The sequence below is a fragment of the Streptopelia decaocto genome (genome assembly GCF_964273445.1).
Source record: "Streptopelia decaocto genome assembly, chromosome: 3".
Taxonomy (NCBI): domain Eukaryota; kingdom Metazoa; phylum Chordata; class Aves; order Columbiformes; family Columbidae; genus Streptopelia; species Streptopelia decaocto.
Window position 1 is genome coordinate 19,098,853 of NC_138656.1, and position 24,030 is coordinate 19,122,882.

General features: G+C 44.0%; 1 protein-coding gene across 1 annotated transcript; it reads left to right on the forward strand.

Moving 5' to 3' along the window:
• The first annotated feature begins 1,821 nt into the window (after positions 1 to 1,821).
• ACBD3 (acyl-CoA binding domain containing 3) lies at positions 1,822 to 22,727 on the forward strand. Its single transcript, XM_082049845.1, has 8 exons — positions 1,822 to 2,114; positions 10,721 to 10,862; positions 11,920 to 12,060; positions 12,813 to 12,971; positions 14,934 to 15,108; positions 18,232 to 18,424; positions 19,436 to 19,720; positions 20,622 to 22,727. Exons 1-8 carry the CDS (start codon positions 1,856 to 1,858, stop codon positions 20,831 to 20,833), a joined length of 1,566 nt encoding a protein of 521 aa, XP_081905971.1. The 5' UTR covers positions 1,822 to 1,855; the 3' UTR covers positions 20,834 to 22,727.
• Positions 22,728 to 24,030: the final 1,303 nt, after the last annotated feature.

Genomic DNA, 24,030 nt, shown 5'->3' on the forward strand with positions numbered 1-24,030 from the left:
GATCTGTGGCTGAAGTGACAGACTTGTAAAGCAGGGTGCAGGCTTGCATGAGGAGATAAAATCATCTGTTCTGCTGTTAGTCTGGTCCAGGAGATAGCACCAAATAGTCAGTATGGAGAACTGTGTGCCCTGAAGAGCTCCAACCATCAAAACAGGACAATGCACCCTTGTTCTGCAATCTTTGGCATAAAAATAGTGAACAGTACAGTGTTACGTTTGATCCTAAGACAAAAACAAAATGCTAGTGAAGAAGCTACAAAGGATTTCCAATTGGTTGTAAAATTTATTTTGAAGCTTAGATGAATCATCACCTGAATCATATTCTGCCCCATTTGTAGTAAACAGTGCCCTGTGTGTCATTCATACTTTCAGGAAATACTAACTGTAAATGAAGTACTTTAATTTAAAGCTTTACTTCCGCCTTTTACCGAAAGGCTTCACAGCACTTTATAACTGTGACTTAAAATCTCTTCAGCATTCCTGAGAGATCAGCAGGTGGATCTACAACTAGCTTGAACAGGAGATGAACTCTAGGTGGTGTGACCGGCTTCAGGGGTGACCCAGAAATGGGCAGCAGGCTTCAGCGCAGTCCATGGGACAGGGAGGGGCTCCCACACACACCCCTGTGTCAGGAGGTTGCAGAGCTGTGCAGTTCTCTTCCTTCACATCGACTTCATGAAACACCAGACTTCCAAGGTTTGCAATCTGCTTCTTGCTGTGGGTGAGAAACGCGACCAAAAGCACTCAGGGCTGGCGTGGTCCTTCCTGAAATCCTATGAGAAGGGTTGCTTGGGCTGGAAGTAAACCTCATCAGCTGTGCACAGGAGTGACTCCCCTTGTGTAGCACATGGCAACAGTGTTATTGTGAACAGTGTTTCATGGTCACAAGGCAGCAAGTCAACTACAGATAGAGCTCTTGGAGAAGTAGAATCATAGAATCATATAATAGTATGGGGTGGAAGGGACCTTCAGCCCAACCCCCTGCGATGAGCAGGGACATCTTCACCCAGATCAGGTTGCTCAGAGCCCCGTCCAGCCTGGCCTGGAATGTCTCCAGGGATGGGGCATCTGCCACCTCCCTGGGCAACCTGGGCCAGTGTTTCACCACCCTCATTGTAAAACATTTCTTCCTTATGTCTAGCTTGAATATCCCCTCCTCTAGTTTCAAACCACCACCTCTTGTCCTATCACAACAGGCCCTATCACAACAGAGTCTGTCCCCATCTTTTTTACAGCCCCCTTTTAAGCACTGAAAGGCCACAATAAGGTCTCCCCAGAGCCTTCTCTTCTCCAGGCTGAACAGCCCAACTCTCTCAGCCTCATACTTTTGGTTTTTTTCTTTCTTTGGGTCATTTCTGTGCGAGCCCTTGCAGCACATTTCCCGAGAAGGGAGCAGCAGACATCAGTGCCAGACCCCACGCCACCTTCCTGCTGGAACAAAACCGTTTAAATCCGTGACACAAAGCTGCGGAAAAATCCTTACTCTGCTACAAAGCCACCAAAAAGCGCATATTCGACGGCACTCCCCCCAAACGCTAAGGTAACCCGCTGTGCCCGGCATGTGAGCGCTGCCGCGGGGCAGGGATCCCGGGGGAAGAGGGCGGGTGTACGCGGGACGACAGCCAGGCCTTGGAGGCCCCGCAGGGCCCACACCGGGTCCGGCCGCGCCGTGGGGCCCGCTCCGGGGCCGCCGCCGCCCGAGCCCCCGGCTCTGCGCGACTCCCGCCAGCGGGGCGGGGCGGGGCGGGGAGGGGCCTGGGCGGGGGGCGGGGCCGGAAGTTCCGGGTCGGAGGGAACGGGAAGTCGGGACGTGGCCGCCGCAGCGGAGCAGGAGGCGGAGGGCGGGCGGGAGAGGATGGCGGCGGTGCTGAGCTCGGACCGGCTGGAGGTCTCGGTGGACGGGCTGACGCTGAGCCCCAACGCCGAGCTGCCGCCCTGCGACGCGCGGCCGGGGCAGGGGGAGCCCGCGGCGGGGTGGAGCCGAGCGGGCCCCGGCTCCCCGGGCCAGGCGGAGGCCGGCGGGGAGGCGACGGAGGAGGCGGCGCTGAGCCCGGAGCGGCGCTGGGGCTTCGCGCTGGAGGAGCTGTACGGCCTGGCCCTGCGCTTCTTCAAAGGTGAGGCCGCCCGGCGACGTGGCCCGCGCACCCCCCGCCGAGACCGGGGCGGCGTGGCGGGAGCCGCCGCCTCCGAGGAGCCCCGGGCGGCGGCATCGTTCACTCCCCCGCCGGGGCACAGGCGGAGCCCCGGGTCCCCTGGGAGGCGCGGGGGGCGGCCCCTGGGGGTCAGTGCCGGGGCCAGCATCGCGTCCCGGCGGTCGGTGGCGGCTTGTGGGGACGCGCTCTTCGCGGTGGGACTGGGAGAGGAGCGGGGGCTGCCCTGGGAAGGCGTTTCTGAGGGTTTGCACCACCCGACCTAAAAACGGAGCAAAAAAAGTCCATGCTTGCGGCACGCAAAGAAAAAAAGACTCGCAAACGTAGGCGAAGAGCCCGATCGTTGAGTGTCGTGGAGCACTCTGACAGCTGGATACCGGCGTGAGATGTGATGCCGTCCCCGCAGGATGCTGACTTCAAGCCTGGCTTTGCTGATTTGTGTGCTGTCCAGCTGGCAGCTGTGCGAGGGAGCTCTGACATCCCCACACGGGCGTAGAGCTGGAGTGTTTGTCCTGAGACCCCCTGTAGCCAGGCTGGCTTCTGCAGCAAGGCAGAGGTGCCTCGCCACGCTTGCTTTCCTCAGGAGGAGGAAATGGGCTGTGTGGTTTTTGAGCACCTCATGGCCGTGTGTCACTCTGATGGCTCTTGGGTGGCTGCTGTTTAATGTGGCTCACAGGGTAGGGAGTCCAGCAGCCTGCCCGCGCTGGGGAAGATACAGCTCTGTACTTAGCAAGGTCAGTCCTGTGGCAATCAGTCGTTAAGGGACCTTCCAGGAAAGCTGGTTCTTGTGATGGCAAGCATACTGGCAGGTCAGAACTGCACTAGAAGGACAAAGTTGTCTATTTTCTTCACTTTGGCTGGCTTGCACCCTGATACCCTGAAAATTAGCCCTAGCATGATTTTTTGAGGATGCTCGAAATACAAGCCCTGCTCCAAAAATAAGCCCTAGTTACAGTTCATTTAAAAAAAATCAATTTAAATGGTGTCCAGGCAGCTATACATGTAAAAAAAGCAAGCAACTTTTGGAGCAAAAATTGTATAAGACCCTGTCTTGTTTTGGGGGAGACTGGGTAGCTGTTGGGAGCATGTAATGCTCTAAGCAGTTTTCTTGAGCCCTGGTTCTTAGACCCTGTTCTGCTGCCCTTCCACAAAGCAATTTTTTTGTTAGTGTGGTGATATGTAAAGTTGTTCTTTTGGGGTTTTTTTAGCTGTAAGAACCACAAGGGATCATAAAGCTCATTATTTTTTTTTTTCTTCTGTGTCAGAAGCTGCTGCAACTGAGTTTCAGGTTGGAAGCGTTATGACTTCTGTCTCTACCCTTTCTGTAAAACAAGCTGCTTGAAAGAGTTCTAGTTTGGTTAATTAGCGTTTGTTCTTAAAACATGATGCAGAAAGAAATGTCTCTGCAGTAGCCAAATTCCTTGTCTCAGTCAACCATGGTATAATTTTGTCTTGGGTTTAATATTCTACTGGAACCTGTATTTACAGTGTAAAAATTATGCACTATGAATGAGCTTATCTACATTATTGATAACCTAAGTCTATTATGTCTCATGTTTTAATGGAATTTATGATCTACATTTATCTCCTCTTGGATGATGAAAAGTCAGTGGAGTGTTACTTGTGTCTAGGTGCCAGTGCCTTGTGTTTTCTCAACACTGGGTTTGTTGTTGCCTTACTTTTATTAAAAGCTTAATTTCAACATGTTTCATTTTACTGCTGTTCTTTTTTTTAACCTTCTGCAATTTTGTGTAATGTGTGATTTTGCTCATAAGAGGAAAATTTTCCACATTATATGGAGTTGTCAGACTTACCAAATGAAGATGTTGTTCCTCTATCCTTAGGGCTGGAATAAGTCATGTGAAGACATTGCCTGTATTTTTATTTGTAGGTTGTTTTTTTTTTTTTCCTAAAAGTGACATAACACGAATATTTTTATTTATAGATGTGATGGTGTGTTACAGGAGCTTGTAATACTTGGGTTACTGATCTTGCCTGTTTGTTCTATATCTTTGTGGCTGTGAAAATAGTTGGTCTCGTTTCCAAATGGTTTGCCTGCATCCACTGTCAGAACACCTTTGGGAGTGGGCGTGCTTGTGTAGCAACCTTATAGATGCCAAGGAACCTCTACAGAATCCTCCTTTACTTCAAGAAGGAGCATATGAGGGATCTGAAGGTTGACCCCTGTTAACAGGTCAATGCTGAGATCTTGTTTCTGATCGTTCTTCTAAAAACCACTGATTTAGAGGTGGGGGTATCTTTGAGAAACTTTGTCTTAAAGCTAGTTGATATCCACGCCTCAGTGTATGGTATTACCTGCTCACAGAGCTACCGTGGAACAGGTGGCCCAGGGCTGTGCTTGTTTGGGAGGATGATGGTGTGTGGATTAACTGTGGTTGTTGGGATGGAAGGAGCTCAGGTCGGGATGCTGCGGGAGTCCCTCAAAGGGCAAGCAGCAATCACTAGTTAAGCAGATTCCTTGCAGCTTCAGTGGGCAGACTGAGTTGTCTGCTTGTAACTTGTGGTGTACTTTCTTCCTAGGAAAGTTGAATCTGAGCAAAATGGTTTGGATTTGCTTATTACAATGACTGCTGACACTTGTCTGTGGTGGCATATTGTGTGTAACAGAATTGCTTGAAGACAAGACAGGGTGGGAGTGCATATAAACAATGAGAAAAACACAACTGAAAGTAGGCTAGGATATTGGAGAGACTGAAAAGCTACTTTATTCTTTGATGAAGACAGGAGCAGATCTAAAATGCTTGACCCGGTGTCACTTCAGCTGTCAGGCCTTAGGCTGTGCAGGAGATGTGCACTACCTTCTTTTAGCATCTGTAATAGCTTGCGAAGAAAGCTTTTCAGAATAATAGAGGCATAGAAAACAGGTGGTTAATAGTGTTCCAGGGCATTTCTCTGTGATAAATAAGAGCCCTTCTCACAGTATGCGCTTTCTCTTGCTCTGTCGAGCCTAGTTCAGGTCGGCCAGCATTTTGGCTGCCGTTAAGAAGCTGCTCTGCTGTGCTAGTTCCCCTGTACAGGGGAGAACACACTCATGTTACTGAAATGAGGACATTTCGTTGTCTCTTGGCTGGCTGTAATTGTGTGCCTTGGGGCAGCTGGCAAAGTAGATGTGTCTCTGACAGCGAATTCTGCTTGTTGAGCTAGTACAAGCTGTGCCAGTGAAGGTAACTTGTTTAAGGTGTAAGCTGTGTCCTGCTCGTGTAGCTCTGCCAGAAAATCTGTTCCAGTATCAACCTGGCTGGATGGTTCTCCACATCCTGCCATTGAAACCCCACTGCACCCAGCCTTCGATCTGTGACGGCCTCTGAAGTGTTCATGTGCTGTCTAAGGTGTTTTGCAGGGCGGCACACCTGTGTGGGCAGTGTACAAACCATATCATTTTGGTATCTAAAAGCTCTCCTGGTATGTGAAGTACTCTAATTTTGTTTGGCTGCTCCGAGTTATTTCCTCTTATCCTAACGAAAGTGCATCTTCAACCTCAGCAATACGTAATTCCAAATTAATTGTTTTACCTCACTTTTTTTTTCTTTCCCAAGGGCTAATTTGATGGCATGATTGTAATTCATAGTTAAGTAGGCTTTTTTTTCACCAAGAATTATGAAAACCCCCATAATGTACCTACATTTGATGTGAAGTTGAGCTTTGAACAAGTTTAATTGGAAGGGCTGGTTGGTAACTCTTCTGTTGATGCAGAACATCTTCAGTGGAGGAGCATTAGGAGTGTAAGAGTGTGTGCTGGGATCTGCAGGCAGCGATTCAGTTCTTGCGCTTCTCAGTTTTGGTCTCGCTCATTAAAACTTTGCAAATGAATGGCATTAACATGTGCGACTTCTGCTTCTAAAAGCTATGAGGTGAAAAATCGCACTTGGCAAACTGTTTTCTAGCTTCTTCTAGATGACTCACCCGAATGCTATCCCATGGGAATTAGGCATTTAGAGAGAGAGTGCACTAGGTGAATTTGGAGAGGAAGCTGCAGCATGTTGTGCGACGTTTCTTACAGGGGAAAAAAATCTGCAGCTACCTGCATTGGAACAACAGTATCTTGCACGATGCAGTCTCTTAAGCATATTTCTTCAACTCCCTTGAGTCTAAATGTGTGGTTTTAAACTGATTCTTGTCAATGGTGCAGTGCCACATAGTGACATAAGCTTCTGTTATCTGCTTTTCATTACTAGTTATAGCTTAATCTTCCTGTTGTGCTTGCATGCTGACATAAACGGTGGTCTTCAAGCATACAGTTAGTTATCTGTAGGACAAGGAGGGTCATTAGTGTTTTAAGTACTGGTTTTCTAGATTAATCAGCTGAGTTGTCCTTGATGCATCTCGGTTTTGCGGGCATGTGAGCAAAGTAGCCACTGTCAAGAAGAATGGTAGTATTAATATGAAGAGCTGATATTCAGTGTGCAGGGATTTTCCCTTTCAGGGGTGACAGTGCATTAACAGTGTGGTGTGGTTTCATGGGACACATCAGCGAGGCCTGATCTTGTGGTAGGTGGGAGCCAGTCTTTCTCCATGTTCTTGGTGAACTACTTCATGTCATTAGTGAAGGACAGGCTGGATCAATGGGCTGAAGTTCAACAAGGCCAAGTGCTGGGTCCTGCACTTGGGTCACAACAACCCCAGGCAGCACTTCAGGCTCAGAGAAGAGTGGCTGGAAAGCTGCCTGGCAGAGAGGGATCTGGGGGTGTTGATTGACAGCAGCTGAACATGAGCCAGCAGTGTGCCCAGGTGCCCAAAAAGGCCAACAGCATCCTGGCTTGTATCAGGAATAGTGCGGCCAGCAGGACTAGAGAAGTGATTGTGCCACTGTACTCAGCGCTGGTGAGGCCCCACCTTGAATCCTGTGTTCAGTTTTGGGCCCCTCACTACAGGAAAGACATTGAGGTGCTGGAGAGAGTTCAGAGAAGGGCAGCGAAGCTGGTGGGGGGTCTGGAGCACAAGTCTGATGAGGAGCGGCTGAGGGAACTGGGGCTGTTCAGCCTGGAGAAGAGGAGGCTGAGGGGAGACCTTATTGCTGTCTGCAACTACCTGAAAGGAGGTTGTAGCATGGAGGGGGTTGGGCTCTTCTCCCAAGTAACAAGTGATAGCATGAGAGGAAATGGCCTTGAGTTGTGCCAGGGCAGGTTCGGATTGGATATTAGTAAAAGTTTCTTCACAGAAAAGGTTGTAAAGCACTGAAACATGCTGCCCAGGGAAGTGGTGGAGTTACCGTCCCTGGAGGTGTTTAAAAGGCATGTAGATGAGGTTCTTAGGGACATGGTTTAGAGGTGGATGTGTCAGTGTTAGGTTAGTGGTTGGACTCTATCCTAAAGGTCTTTTCCAACCAACATGATTCTGTGATTCCACGTAGATACATATATGTATATGTTGGCCCTTACTGCAGAATGCCTAAAGCACCGTGGGTCCATGGCCTGCCTTGTTCATGTAACTGTTCCTTTAATCACTATTTGAATTTGACCTGTTAGGGGCTGCTGCTTAAGCGTAGAGTTTAGTTGACTTGAGAAACTGCCATTTCAGGCAAATGATGGTTTGAAGTATTGTCAGAGAAGTCTCTTCATCTTCTGTAAGAAAGCTGAGCCTATCTTTGGCCCTGATGGGGGTGGCATAGGGAGAGTGGTATAGTTGCTGTACTAGTGCTGTGTGCACCCTTTGGCTTTCTCAGTGTGTTTCTTAGAGCTCTTTGATGTTCTTCAGCTTCCTGACAGCTGTATTAGATGTGTGGGTAATACCTACTTAAATGGTGTGTTCACAGATGCTTGAATAAATTTGGCACTTCTACTTGTCTGGACTCAATAATGCTCATTTTTGGCGTATTTGACTCTGCAGATGGCTTCAGGTCCTCTCGTTCAGTTTAATGGCAACAATTCCAAATCTTTGGGATAATTGTACAGTGCAGTTCATGCATAAGAACTGAACTGAAAAATAGCTAGTGTACAACTTCGCTCTCTTGACCGGCTCCAAATGTTTTGCTGAGGATTTGCTTCTAACCTGCATTATCTACATGTCACTGAATGCCTGGCTTATATTTTTCTAGGATCTGTTATCCTCTCTTTGTTTGTTTGTTTGTTCTTCTTCCCTTTGGTGACCATTCTTTGTAAATGCGTATTTTTGGCTTCTCTTGATTGTTAGGCCTTGAGGTGTGACTTCTCTCGTCTGTGAAAATGAAGACATGCTGTGTATAGCATGGGAAACAATGTTGTTTTTCCCTTTAAACCCCTTCAAAAGTGAGTTCAAATACTGATGATGTTGTTATAGCTGGCTTAGGTAGCAGTCTAGTACAGCAAACAGCTATGTTTTTTTGGCAGACAACTGCAGGTTTACAGGTTGTGCAAGGTAAATGATGCCATAGGGACCCTCTTGAGGAGCGTACTTTGCTCAGAAGCCTGACAAAATTTCAGTGTAGTACCCTTATCAATTGACTTGCTTTTTAAGCACGCTGCCCCAGGATATTAAGCATGATTTCAGCATGTGTGCTGTTTATTGAGGCTGATAGAAGTGTTTGCTACCTAAGAAGCAAATTCTGAGTTAAATGTGAAGTGGGAAGAATTGAGGAAAAGCCAAAGGGATGTTTGGGTGGCCTGAGCCCCAGGAAGGGAGCTTACCAGGACATGGGGATTTGTATCTTTTAAGGGTCACAGACTTGTTGGGGTGGGAAGGGACCTCTGGCAACTGCCATGTTCAGCCATCTCTGTTCAGATCAGGCTTCTCAGGACTGTCTGTTTGGGTTTTGAATATCTCCAAGGATGGAGACTTCACAACCCCTCTCTGGGAAACCTGTTCCAGTGCTTGTAAAAAAAAAACACAAAACAAAACAGAAATTAAAAATAATTTTTAAAAATGTAGAATTTCCTGTATTTCAGTTTGTCTGCTGCCTCTTGTCTCTTCACTGGTTACCACTGAATAGACTCTGGTTGTCTTTACACCCCCCCTTCTCAAATTCATCAGGTGTTTTTGAAAATAGGTATTTTTGTGGATGAATTCTTCTGGTTTTTGAAGGTGGAAGAGATATTTGCTGTAAGGTTGTGTGACACTGGGAGAAGAGCAAATAGGTAAGGTTCTGGAAGAGTGAAGTGGACCTCTAGGAATGGATAATAAAGTGATGAAACATTTACCTTCATCGTTCTTTGATTCTGTCTTCAAAATTAATGCATGCATGTAATGGTTTCTTGTGTTGCTTTAACTGAGTAAGCCTAGTAATGTGCTGAACTTACTCTATTGAAAATATTGCTTCTTGCTGTGACCTGCAAACACTTTCCCTCTGGGTTTGTCTCTAATTCTCAGTTTTCAGAAATATTTGCTTTGAGTTTCTCAGTAAGCTATAGCAGAGGTGTTTTCCCCACTCTTTTGTTCTGATATTTGCTTCTTTTCCTTTTGATAACTCTGTTTACAAAATTGCTCAGCTGATGCTTGTAATATGCAAATGTCAGCCCTAAAATTTGGGTGTGAATTGGGCTGTTCAGCTTAAGGCTGTAAACAACTTGCTCCAAAGTGACCTTTACGGTAGCGGGAGGGCTGGGAACTGGTGGCAGCTCTGCCTGTGGTTCCTGACGACCTGGAGAGCAGTCAGTACAGTCCTGTGAAATGTCGGTCATTTACATCCCATAATGGCTTCCTAGTTTCAGCCCTTCCAAAAGGAGATGATGCCTATTTATTTGTTTTCCTGTTCAAGAAAAACTCTCCTCTTAATGAACAGCGTAATCACATGTAGCAATGCCTGTTTCTTTGATTTGACAGTTTAAGTGTGTTGAAGTAAGTCCTAGCCGACTAATTCATATATCATTTCTAAATCAATGCAAGTCTCTTACCAGTAAATGCCTGGTGGGATCTAACGGGGGCCACTTCAGAAGGAGTTGGTGTGGAGCCACTGGAATTCTGATTATATTCAGGCTTATGTTCCCTGCATCATACAGCCAGAGCTCTCTGTACGCGTTGGCGCTGATGGAGTCACCTCTAGGACTTTTCATTGTGAGGGGTTATTCCAGCTGCCTTGGCAAAGTGCAGCAATCAAATTGCCTCAAGGAAAACTTTCCCTTAATTCTAATTTGTACTCTGCGGTTTTCCTTGCCTTAAACCTTGCTTGTTTTGCTTTCATCAGTGTGCAGAGCATGAAAGGAGAGCAATCTATAAAGATATCATCACAACTTTGTGGAAAATCCTTCTTATCCATGCTACAATACACTTGGCAGACACGTTTGAATTCAAGTTAAGGTTTTTAAATATTTCAGAGTTATGTATCCATATTGTATGATCTTCAACTAATTAACATAAATATTTATGTGCTAACTTATGAGCTAAGATTCACTCTTAATGGTGTAATGAAAAACACTTCAGAATGAAGTTTCAGCAGCTGAAGTTAAATGTGTTTCTTCTGGGCAGATCTTTATTTTATTTGAATAGAACTGACTTAATTTGTCAAACCTTTTGTGGCTTCTCTTTCCTATTCCTTTTTTATGGAGTAATCATGATAAGAGGTTATACAAAATACTCTTTGCTGTCCTGTGCTTCATCAGTCACAACAGTGACATTTTCTTTTTTTTTTTCCCCTACAGAAAAAGATGGCAAAGCCTTTCATCCAACATATGAAGAAAAACTCAAACTTGTGGCACTGCACAAGCAGGTTCTGCTGGGACCTTACAACCCTGACACATGCCCTGAAGTTGGATTCTTTGATGTGCTGGGGAATGATAGAAGGTAAAAGGGCTGGCGATCTTATTGGCCTTAACTCTGCTTTTTCTGTCTGAAGAAAACATCATTCAATTTCTGCAATAAGAAGAAAAGTATGTGGGCTGCATCAGTGTGTGTGTGGTAGTGAAAAGTGAGGGGGACCTCTTCAAATACATCTTAGAAATCTGAGTCACTGTTTGGTAAAGGAGCTAGCAGAATATTATTGGGGTTTTTAAACCTCATTAGGAAAAGCTGCTGTGCCTAGAGTCCAGTTTCTCCCACCAGTTTAAGACTTGTTAGCTCTGTGTTAATGTGCAGGACTATGTTCATCCTGACTCCACAATGAGGTTACAACAGACCAAACCTTTTGCCGATGGTAACAGCATCCACTCTAGCTTTTGTTAATACTGAGGATAAACTTCTGAAATCAGATACCTGATGCATTCAAACCCTGAGTAAATTTTGATGAGATCTGGGGAGCCTCGGGTATGTCTCTGGTATTGCTTGCAGTTCAGGCGGCAGTTCTCTTGTTCACTGTTGCTGTTTCTAGCTGTGAAGATACTGTGCAACACAGCACTGGCTTCTCAGAGCTGGACCCAGGGCACTGCTTTTGCTTAAATGGACACAGCTTTCCTTTAGGAAGAACCAAACTAACTGAAGCGCTATAATCGATGATTGTTACCATGTTTGTTCAGCCAGCCAGGAAAATGTATGCTTTTTTTTTTTTTTTTCCAAAAACTAGAGTGGGATAGGGGTAAAAAAAAAATATTTCAGGTTCATTTGTAGCTGGGAAGTTTTTGGACATTGTTCAGAATTTGAAGTAGGGTCAATGGTATGTATGACGTTTCGTATAAACACTCAGTTCTGTCCGTTTGAAATGGTTGTTCTGGTGCAGGCAGAAGAGAGCACTGAAACCTACAGGTTTAAAAGTTGTTGATTCTCTGAAACTGCGTATGATAAAATTGGGTCCCTGGTCTCCCAACTGTGGTTTGTTGTTGTTATTTCTTTGCTGAGTTCTCAGAGTTCATTGCTGACTTGAAAAGAATTGAGTCTTCTGTTATTTCAGCTGATTTCTCTCTCTCAGGAAGGAATGGGCTGCCCTTGGAAACATGTCAAAGCAAAAAGCTATGACAGAATTTGTGAAGCTCCTGAATAGGTGCTGCCACTTGTTCTCAACATATGTTACTTCCCACAAGATAGAGAAAGAAGAACAAGAAAAGAAAAGGTAATGCTTGTGTCATTTGGTGTTGGAGTATATTGAGTGTTTAACTCTTGACCTCTGGACAGTGTCACAGCTGGCTTAGGTTGAAGTCATCTTGGGAATAGAAATGCTTGAAGTTTACGTGGCTGTGGTATCATTTGGTCTCTTTAAGCCTTTTTACTTTACTGGTAATGAATGATTGTTTCTGAGGTGAACACCCAGAATATAAGGAGTTTTTAAAATTTTGCTGATGCTGTCATATGTTTAAGAAAGATATGCTTCACAAAATGTCTGCCCTGATATGTCTGTGGATTAAATGTATACAGAACATGAAACTGTCAGGTGCTTTAAACTCCTAGTATGGGTTAGCAACTTGACAAAGGGTATCTTCTATAGTTTACATATGATGTGATTATTAAACTGTAGTATCCATGTAATTATTGAACATGTGTTAAAGCTTGGAACATGTGTAAAGGTTTCCAGGCAATTTTTTCTGCTGCTGTCTGCTAAGGTTAGTATAGTAATAGGTTAGAATGGCTATCAAATTATAATGCAGAATTTACACTTGTCACACTGCACAGTGCAGTAAAACTAAACAGTAATATGTTTTCTTCTTGTGTCCAATAAGACACTTCTCCAGTCAAATTGAAGTGAGAGGAGATGATACCAAATCAAAAGCCTTATTGGGCAGGCAAAAAGCAGGTTACAGCATGTTGAAAATAACTCATCCTAGGATTGTAGGAGTGCTGAGATAGCTTATTGAGTGGCTGTTGCAGAAGAGAAGAGGAAGAACGAAGGCAGCGTGAAGAAGAGGAGCGTGAGCGTTTACAAAAAGAAGAAGAAAAACGTAGGCGAGAAGAAGAGGAACGACTGAGAAGAGAAGAAGAAGAGAGGAGGAGAATAGAGGAGGAACGGCTTCGGATGGAACAACAGAAGTGAGTAGCTGAAACAAATAACACTTCAAAGAAAATGACTGCTTTGCGCTTGAGATCTAACTTCCTAAATAGTTATGCTAGAATTGAATACCTGAAGTCCAGAGCACTCGAGTCTGGCAGTGACATTTGCATCTGTAGTTAAGAGGACACAGTTGACAGAGAATAGTTATCCTAACTTGTTATTGTATGTAGCCTTCTCAGATGAAAGTGCCAGAGAAGCTTTGTTTAAAGAGAACCTCTGAGGGTTTTTGGGTGTACCTGACGAAAACTTGGGGCTCTACTTCTTAAATGATTAAGTGTCCAACTGCAAGAGTTGTTTGAACTGTCACTTGAAAGCTTCGATCCTTTCACAAAAGGTGGAGCCTTGAAAAAGGGTAACAGCAGTTCAGTGGGGTGTTTTGAATGCATGGCTGAAATTTTCAAACTTGATAGTCTAGCATTACCTCCTAAAAGGCGTTCTCTTTCTAGGAAGTGTTAAGTGTCTGCAGATCTCATTTGCACACTGGCAATCACTGGATTTTAGAACCTTTCTAAAAGGATCACAAAATTCATGTTCAAACGCACTTAACCTCTGTTTGTAGCCTGAATTAAATAGTTTGCTTGCAATATAACTAGAGCTGTATATTCTATTGTTCCCATCACATCTAGATGCTGAAAACACAGATCTAGCTTTGCACACATAATAATTAAGAGAATAGTAAATCATCAAAGCTGTTCGACATCCGTCAGCAACCATTTTCCATAATAAAAATGTCTTTGCAAAGGATCTCTCTGAATTAGATCCTGTGCTTGCCATGTAGTCGTTTTTAATCCATAGATTTTTGTTGTTTGTTTAAAACTGAGACAGAGAAGTGTAAAATACCAACATAAATGAACAGAGACTACAACAGGAAAATGCTGCACAGTGCTAAGTAACAAGAAGTGTGGTATGCCTTGAAGTTAAGAGATTACTTCTTTTTTTTTTAACTTGAATAGCAGTTTGTATTAAGTGGTTGTAACAGGTTACAGAGAGAGAGAATTTAGACAGAAAAGGAATGTGGATACATATATAGAGGCCAAGTGTATCCAAAGTCACAGTTTTCCTGAAACAGTAAATCTTGCCCTTTAGAATACAAACCAGTCTAATACTGGAGCTTTTAGAGGATGATTTGGGGGGGAAGAAAGGAGAACAGGAAGCAAAGAATTACTCCTGTGTTTGTGTGATACTACTTTTTTCCTCTAAAGCATTGATAGGCTGATGGATGTAATGTGAGACAAAACGAACTCTGGATCTAGTTAGCTTTTTTAGTATTAGCTTCTGTTAGCCCTTTGGAGAGAGGAGGAAAACTGAACTTGTGCATAAGTAACCCATGTGTTCCTCCTGAAGTTTCAGCAGTTGAGTTTACTGGAGGCACAGATGCCCTATTTGGCAGCATTTTTTTCATTCCTGAATTAGGCCGCAGTCAGTCATGCTTTTCATATGTTTGCATACTGCCCTGGGAAATTAAGATAGTAATGCGGTGTGTTCTTCTCAGATTTACCAGAAAGTATTGCCATGCTGTACCGCAGCAGGTCTGTTCTTATCCATATTTGTAGAAGGGCTGCTAGAAGGATGTTTTCTGGAGGAACCAAATGTGTTTTCTTTCCCCTTGCTCGTTTGAGATATTTAGTCACGTGTTTTTCTAGCACTACCTCTTTATCAGACTACAGATTGAGAATTATGTAAGAGCTCTTGGGCTTTTTAATACTTGATGTTTACAAAAACTGGGTATGAATTGTTGCTCCCTTATATTCTCAGCATGTTTTAAGGCAAAATTCACATTTACATTACCTCTGGGCTCTGCTCTGTTACATAGATTTGTTTTAATTGGTTTCCACAGGAATTGAATTAACTGTCTTTGAGGCCACTTTAATCACTTAAGTACAGGGATTTCCCCAATGCCCTCAGCTGCTTGTAATCTTCACGCTCTCCTCCCGGTGCAGGCAGCAGATCATGGCAGCGCTGAACTCCCAGACTGCCATGCAGTTCCAGCAGTACGCGGCACAGCAGTACCCGGGCAACTATGAGCAGCAGCAGATCCTCATTCGGCAGCTCCAGGAGCAGCATTACCAGCAATACATGCAGCAGTTGTATCAAGTCCAGCTCGCACAGCAACAGGTATGACTGACTGACCGGCTGAGAAACTTAGATTTTGTGTCCCAGGCTGTCTTTGGGAGATGTGAATTTGTCTGCCCTTATCCCCTTGAAAACCTAATTGCTACAAGGAGAGGTAGTGTTCTAGTGACTAATGCTGCTTCAGATTCAAACACCAAAACCCCTTTATTTAATATTTTCAAGTAGTTTTTCGAAGCAGCTGTTAAGAAAATTCTAAGCAGCCTTTACTAATTACTTGTTCGATATGCTTGGAGACCAAATGTGAGGTACTCTGCTGGAGCATCTGTTGTGTTTTTAATTTAATGGGGGAACGTGCCAGCACATCTGGATGTGAACAGACCTAACCAAGTGATTCCCCATGTAGGTATCACACCTGAGAACGTGTGCAGAGCAGCAGGCTTTGGACAACCATGTATTTCCAGCTGAACATGGGTTCAGCCCTGTCCCCTCTGGGTTTGAGATGGCTCCTCCCTGTCTACTCAAGCACTCCTGACTTCTCTCTCCTTTTGCATCTATTGTCTGCCATCAGTATCTATTTAAAAGTTCAAGGATGTCCATCTGTAACTGCCTTAAACAGATGTAAGTCAGACTTTAGGCTCTAGTACATCTGACCTCTCTGGGTAGGACCTGAGTGGCCTCTAACTGTCTGCCTGAAGTCTATTGTTCTTGAGCTAAAGACTTAACAGGAAATTAGTTACTTATATTTTGACAAGACTGATGCCCTCAAAGAACTGTCCAAGGAAGGAAGCCATATGAACCTCATGAAGTTCAACAAGGCCAAGGTCCTGCACCTGGGCGGGGGCAGTGCCTAATATCAATACAGACCAGGGGATGAATTAATTGAGAGCAGCCCTGCAGAGATGGACTTAAGGATACTGGTGTATGAAAGCTGGATATGAGCTCTTGCAGCCTAGAAAGCCAGCTGTATCCTGGGTTGTGTAAAAAGAAGTGTGGCCAGAAGGTCGAGGGAAGGAGGTGGTTCTCTACCTCCACTTGACTCTGGTGGGGCCCCACTTGGAGTATTGTCCCCAGCTCTGGAGTTCCAAGTACAGGAAAGACATGAGCCTGTTGGAGTGGGTCAAGAGGAGGCCATAAAAAATGATCAGAGGGCTGGAACAGCTCTGCTATGAGGACAGGCTGAGAGAGTTGGGGTTGTTCAGCCTGGAGAAGAGAAGGCTTTGGGGAGACCTTGTTGTGGCCTTCTAGTACTTAAAGGGGTTTATAAGAGAGACAAAGACCTTTTTACCAGGACCTGTAGTGACAGGACAAGGGGCAATGGTTTTAATCTGTGACAGTGTAGGTTTAGACAGGACATAAGAATTTTTTTTTATAATGAGGGTGGTCAGACACTGGAACAGGTTACCCAGAGAAGCTGTGGATGCACCATCATTGGAACAGTTCAAGGTCAGGTTGGATGGAGCTTTAAGCAGCTTGATCTAGTGAAAGGTGGCCCTGCCCATGGCAGCTGGGTTGGACAAGATGATCTTTTAAGGTATATTCCAAGCTGGCCCATGGTTCAATATAGTTGAGGTGGTTTATAGTTACTCTTGAAGCTTAATGACACCTTGGTACCAATGCTGTGGTGTCATAGTGGTCAGCAAAAGCTATGGCCTCATCAGTCTTGTCCTTGATGCATCTGTAATAGATACTGCTCCCTGGAGACTGAGGTGTCAGAGGTCCTGCTGCCAATTTTCTACAATTCTATCAGTGCTGCTCCTTTCAGTCATGGCTGTCTGCTTTCTACGTACAAAAGACTAATTCCCTCCAAGGCCCAGGGCAAAACAACCTTTCTTTTATAGTGTTTTACAAAATAAGTAGTCTGACAGGAAATGAAGCTTATTTTTCAAATCTCTACTTGTACAACTCTTGTAGAGGAAAGGATGAAAAAGAAGCATGTAACAGAGCTAAATTACCTAATTCTGCTTCGGACTTTCCTGAACACTCAGATGGCCTCTGTAACACTTTTGAGGAATACTTTCCTTTCCGATGCATGTAACTCAGCTGCCTTGGGATCTGTCAGTGCAGCTAAACAGTGCTGTTCTGTCATGGTTGCTTACAGATCAGCTGGTGATACAATTAATTTTGGGAAGGCTGAATGCAATAATTTTCTAGACAAGTTCTCGCTACTTTACATTGTCTCAATACATGGAACTGCTGTAGTAAAAAGTGGGTCTGGGCAGCATCTGTACAATTGCTCAAGTTTGAAATGTAACTGATGTTTGATAACGTCTTCATACTCCTTCAGGATACCTGTATTCTATTCATTCATCAAACCTATGCACTTACTGGGTTATTCTTTAAAGAATGGTACTGTCAGTTATACCTTTTCCTTGTCCCAATAAAAAAGCACATCTGATCTCTCTGTACTGATAACCAGGGGCAGGGGAATAAGCCTTGAAGCTGAAAGGTTAATGCATCCTCCTTAAATCCAAAGGGATGGTTGTTACCTTGTATAATGTCCTTTTAGGTGTATTTAATCCTTTGCACAGGGACAGCATGATAAATTCTGTCTGAAGAGTTTCAATGTACATAAGTCATGTTCTAAAAGCAGCACCTCTGAGCTTTAATAACTCTTCTCCCAGACCACTCGCAGTTTGTGTAGCTCTTACGCTTCCTGCTTTCATATTCAATAACTGCCTTTATCAGGCATTGTGGATTTGATAGAGAACCCTGTTGAGCAAGTTAACTCACAAACTGGCACTTATCTAATAACCCTTAAATACTTCCAGCTCTTCCTAGACCTGGATGAGCCAGAAGCAATTCAGCCCACTGGTAAAAACCAGCAAACAAGTCCGTACCTTCAGTTTTGAAAGAAATGTTATAGAAGTTACTGAAATGCAGAATTTCCACACTTAAGTGCAGGAGTTTATTGTGTGTGCCCTAATTAACTTGAAAGCTGAATCTTTTTGTTCAGGTTATATCCACCAGCCTAGAACAAAGTGACTTCACTTCCCTTGACACCGAGTATGTGTAATTCTCACTGGCTAATGTGTGCTGCTTCTGGTCTTTCATGTTAACCCTCCTCATGGGGTGGAGGGGGAAGGCTGTTGTTTTGGTTTGGTTTTAACGTGTTTATAGACTTTTGAGAGGCTTTGGTTTTACTTGACTTAATTCGTGTCATTTTAGGCAGCCTTACAGAAACAGCAGGAGGCAGTTGTGGCAGCGACAGGGACACCTCTGACTACTGCATCAAAGGGGAATGCACCTGCCCCAGCGGACACTCCGTCTATTAATGGGCAGGCCAGTGCACATGCAGACAGCCCTGAGAAAGAGATGGATCCTGAGGCTTTGGAAGAAGCACTGGAGAATGGACCAAAAGGTAGGACTAGCTAGATTCCTTAATTCAAAATAAATAATGAAAGCCTTTCTTAGGATTCAGGTGTCTTAGGTATGGTTACTATGGCTCTTTGCTTGGATTCATTGGGTGACACAAGAGCTAGGTTTGCTTTCTGGGCCCAGTTTCTCTCAAGGGAGAACAATATTGCACAGGCCAAACTCAGCTTTGAGAGGTGGGAAAGAGGAAGCAGCAAAAGCGTTTCAGGCAAAGTGGATGGGATCTAAAACCTCCATTCACTCTTGACTTGAAGGAGAGGAGCAGAAAGCTGTTCTGTGCAGAAATATGTTCAATCTTCTTTGAACTTGGGTCAAAACTGAGTGATTTAGCCTGCAGATTAAAATAAAACCAAATCCTTTTTACTCTCTCTGAATTCCTGTGAGGAATCCAGACTGTTCTTCCTTCACATTTCCCACCTTCCTCAGTGTCTAGGAAGCTGTGAAAGTGGAGCAGGAAGAGCAGCCTCGCAGCAGCTCTCTCGCTGCTGGTATTTCTGGGTGTTACCTCTATATTTTCATCCACAATCAGTAGTCCTCAAAAGACTTGCTTGCATCCAGGTATAGAGCCAACACTAGCACAGACCCTATCTGTGCAGTGAGGTGTTCCGTTATTTTAGTCAATATTTGGAAATTTCTAGACAAATCCACAGCCTCTGGTTCTGTTACATTAAAGATCTTTTCAGTGAAGGGTTCTTTGCAATGGAAGTCCATCACGTGTAACAGTATATTTGTCTTCAGAATCTTTTCTGCATAAATACTGTTGGTTTAAATGTGACATATGGGTGAACTGGCAGGATTTAAGTGTGCAGTGTTACATGTAAACTGACACTGCATTTCATGAAACTTTTTTTTTCCTTCCCAGTAAAAATAAAAAGATAAATTGCTTGGGAGTAGCTCTGATGCTTGTGGTCCTCCGGTCCTCTTAAGACACACTTAAGTATGCAGCATAAATAACTGAAGAAAATCTTAACTGGAGTATTTCCTCCTCTCTCTGCAGATTCTGTTCCAGTGATAGCTGCCCCATCGATGTGGACACGACCCCAGATAAAAGACTTCAAGGAAAAAATCCGACAGGATGCAGACTCTGTGATCACAGTGGGCCGAGGAGAGGTGGTTACAGTTAGAGTACCAACTCATGAAGAGGGGTCTTACCTCTTTTGGGAGTTTGCTACAGACAATTATGACATTGGTTTTGGGGTGTATTTTGAATGGACAGACTCCCCTAATACTGCAGTCAGTGTGCATGTCAGCGAATCCAGTGATGATGAGGATGAAGAAGAAGGTAAGCATGTTTATTTATATAAACTGCCAGTCCTACAGAGTTTGCTGTGGAGGAAACCTAACTGGTCGTCTCGTGTAATTTCTTAATTCCCCCAACTTCCATTCAGCTGGAATTTTATCTTCAATTTTGCATAGGAAGTGCCATTCTGCAAGTAACAGCAGTCACCTCATTTGGTCACAGATGGGTTATAGCAGCTGAGGGTGGGGAAATCCTTTTCCTAAGTTTTACTTACTCCTTAGTGTGCCGTCTTGTCCAATGCAGCTATTCAGTACACTAGATTGAAACCTGTGCCATAATAGAGCATAATGGGTCTGCACACTGAAAACCTTAAGGAAAAAACTGCCCTACTGTGGATGAACTTTTTCTAGGGGAGAGGTTTCCGTGAGGCTTCAGCGAAACAGCTTAAAAGAGTAATTCCTGATAGTGGCCAGGACATAGGCCATGGCCTTTACCTATGGGGGAGTCCAGCATACAGTCAGAAAAAAATGCTTTGAAATGAGGAGGTGATTTTTTTAGGAGGAACTGCTCTGACATAGGAAGCAGTGGCCTCCTGGGTATTCCTGCTAAGCAAGCAGTAGTAGTAAGTGCATCAGATCAGTGTCAGTCAGTTAATGTGGTGTAAGGTTGATGGAAACCAGAGCTTGGCATCTCTATGACCAGACCCAGTTGTGCTGGGGAGATGAGTGTGGGGAGTTTTCATCATGAGTTTCACAGTTCAATATTAAGTGGGCATACTTGCTGTTCCTTCTGCTTCTGGGCGCTTTACCCATAGCCTGGGTATGAACCCCTTTGACTCATCTGATATCTAAACTAACAAAGGGTGCCTTGTCCACTACAAATCAGTCTTTCTCTTGCAAAGCATCCACCCATGTTAACTGGCACATTTTTTTTTTCCTTGCAGAAAATACTAGCAGTGAAGAAAAAGCCAAAAAGAACGCCAACAAGCCTCAGCTAGATGAAATAGTGCCTGTGTACAGACGAGACTGTCATGAAGAAGTGTATGCTGGCAGCCACCAGTACCCAGGGAGAGGAGTTTATCTCCTTAAATTTGACAACTCCTACTCTCTATGGAGGTCAAAAACAGTTTACTACAGAGTCTATTATACTAGATAAAGGTGTGGCTGTGTCTGAGGCTGGGCTGTGCAGAAGATGTCATTTTATTTGGAATTTTCTTCAAGCATAATGGATCCTTTTGAGTCTGTGTTTTATCCTGTCTGTATCTATATGGTTTGTGTGGACTTCTAACAAGTAGACACTGGGATCTTCCTGCTCCATGACACTAATGCATATTGCATTGGGCTTAACACAGGATCTCCCTGGCCTGTTTGGGTATTGGGGTTAACCAATGGAAGTCATGGGCTCCAGTGCTAAGGTCACATCAGTTGCATTTGTTAAAGCCTTGTGAAAAAGGGGGAGGGAGTTGCTGGCTCACTGGCTGGGTGGTCTGATGTTTCCAGGTCTGGATGCTTTGAATAATTTGTTAACGGTTAATTTAAAGGTCCCATCAATAACCGGTAGATTTGGATGCAGTTTGCTGTGTAGCAAGTTTCTCTTAACTGTAATTGAATGTCAGATTTTTACACCATTAAAACTTGAAACTTTAAGTTGACACAGTTTAGAAACAAGTTGTCTCACTTCTGTCCTCACCGAAGAAGAAACATTCAGTTCCTTAAACCAGTGTAGTGGCTAAGACAAGATGAACAGCATCCTGAAAGTACAGTGAATAACCTTCTGAAGATATATACTTCCAATTGTCATTCAGTTTATGTAACAAGAACCTTAATGTCTTTCTGCCCCACTGCTAACCCAGAATTTAAAGAGTCTTTTTTTTTTTTTGAGGCAATTGACTTTGAAACAGGGCACAAACTGTTTCTAAGTTTGGGATTTTAATGTGGTAGACTTTAAAAAGGTATATATGTACAAACCTGATACTAAACTAGTTTTCTGCACAATGTTCTGGTTTGTCTGTTTTTGTAAAACCTGAATAAGCACGTTGTGCATCTGAAGAGCAGTAAGTCACTTTGATAAAGTATAGGGGTTGATGTTGCACTAATTATGGAGATCACTGCCAGTCCATTTTAGTCTGAACTGGTGATACTTGGGTGCAAACTTTCTGCTTTAATCTATAACTGTCCCCAGAAAGCCAGAGTGCAAATACAGATACTTAATAACGTAGCTTTAATCTCAATTTCATATGGTTTGGTTGGGGCATTTTGTATTTTGTGTAGTGGGAAAAAATGCAGGTGGCTGCTCGCCTTGAGGCTGCAGTGAGAATCCGCTCTCCTGGGCACCCTGCACGCCGGGGGTGATGTGCCACAGCGCGACTCGCCTGAGTGCTCTCTGCATGGGTAATGCACTTTGTTACTGAAAGAAAACGGTTACTTTGGCTCTGTCAGGTCAGTTCTTGCAGTGTGACTTCTATCGACCAGCTGCAGCATGTACAGTTCCACGGGAAATGATGTTGAGTTTGCGAGATTTGTTTGAATAATCAGTTTGTACATACATGATATTTTACTTTTCTCATACCAACCACGGAGATACTTCTCCTAGAGTGCTTAACTTGTCATCTTGCATTTGGTTCAGCAACACCGTACCAGCTTAGAGCTAGTTAGTGCTGCTTTATCCAAAAACACTGTACAATGTTCTGCTCTTGTGTACATATATAAACCATGAATTTAGACAGTACCTTGCTTTTAAAGAGAACTGTATTTAATGTAAAAAAAAAAAACTTTTAAAAAGGCAGGCACTAATATATTTCTTCTGGTCTTCAATTTAAATTTTTTTGTCCATACAAAAATGTTATGACTTCTTTCTCTAAGAATCTGTTATTGGGAGCGGTGTTTGTTGCTTTAAATGGCAGCACTTACTGTCATGTGTTGGATGTTAGATCTTATACATTTTCAGACTTTTTTTATTGCCTCCGGCTGTTGATTAGTACAGTACAAGTGCGATTTCAAGATACCTTGAGATTAGTATTTAATCCTAATTAAAATACATTTATCTGTAATGCTGTTGGCTTTTTCTTAATTTGGAATCCTTGGCATTGCTGCGTATGGCTATTCAGCTACGATAAGCTTGTCATCTTCCCTCTCGTTTTTAAAAATGCAGTACTGTGCTAACACTGTGGTTTTAGCAGCCAAATCACTGGGGCCAAAGGCCGGGGGTGAGAAGTGTCGCGGGATGAGGCCATCTGTCGATACCAGAACTGCCCAGTTTGAACAGCGCAATCACTTTGGGTTTTGAAAGTGCTCTTCTGTAGCAGAACGGGTTGGATGGGGGCGGCCAAAAGTTACGAGCTTGACAAACCCAGCCCTGAGGAGCCGAGGAGCTGGCTGCGTGGTCCTGAAGAGCCCGAAGGGACAGAGGCAGGCAGGACCACACACAGATTAAACTGAACAAGAAGAAAAGCTTTTGTGCCTCTAAGGTTTCTGTTGGCCAAAATCACCCTTTGCTGTTTGCCCACTACTAGGAAGTAGCTTATCCTGGAGCCGAGGTCAGAAGTGGGTTGGGTTCTAGTCTGATCTGTGGTCCGGGACCTCTTGGTCCCATCTGCCCCCATAGACAGCAGCCTCTGGAGCTGGTGCTTCCAGATTTCATCCGGGGAGCAAAAGTCTCTTTGTGAGAACAAAGCAAGTGTGGTGCTGTTACATGCATTGAACTTCCCAGCACCTTGTACCACATCGCCTAGGTATGCTACAAACTAGTTTCACATTAAATGTGCAAGTATGTTGAAAACCAAAGTAATTACAACAGCAACTCGACCTATTTTATCTCCCTTGTGTGTATAAATTCCTCTTTCTCCAATTAAAAGGGAAACACTGTATTCCTCCTGGCTGACTTCCACAAGAGAGTTAACAAACACTTTCTGTGAGTCACTGGCAATAAGTCCAGGTGATGCAACACAAACAGGTTGACAAAGCTCTGTTAGGAATATACTGGTACTTTGAGCAAAGCTAAATAATCCGAGGGACAAACAGTTGTTAGAAATGATGATGTTTTCAGAAGCACCATCAAAATGGATGTTGCTTGCACAGTTGCATGGGAGAAACAAAGGCAAGGTCTTCCTTGACTCTCTTCTCCCACAAAGATAAGCAATGCAGTCGAAACAACTTTCTAATTAGGGCTGCTGGGTGATATTATCCTTGCCTGTTCTCCTTGCTGTCCTTCCCCACCCCTGGGCTTTTAGCACTTGTACTTTGTAAGTCACAGATTAAATGCTGCATGATTTAGAGCAGCTGGATGCAACCTTTGAGGTAACTGTAATGGGCAGGGTCAGAAAATCAGTAGTCTGCTGTCAGAGGTCTAAGGGA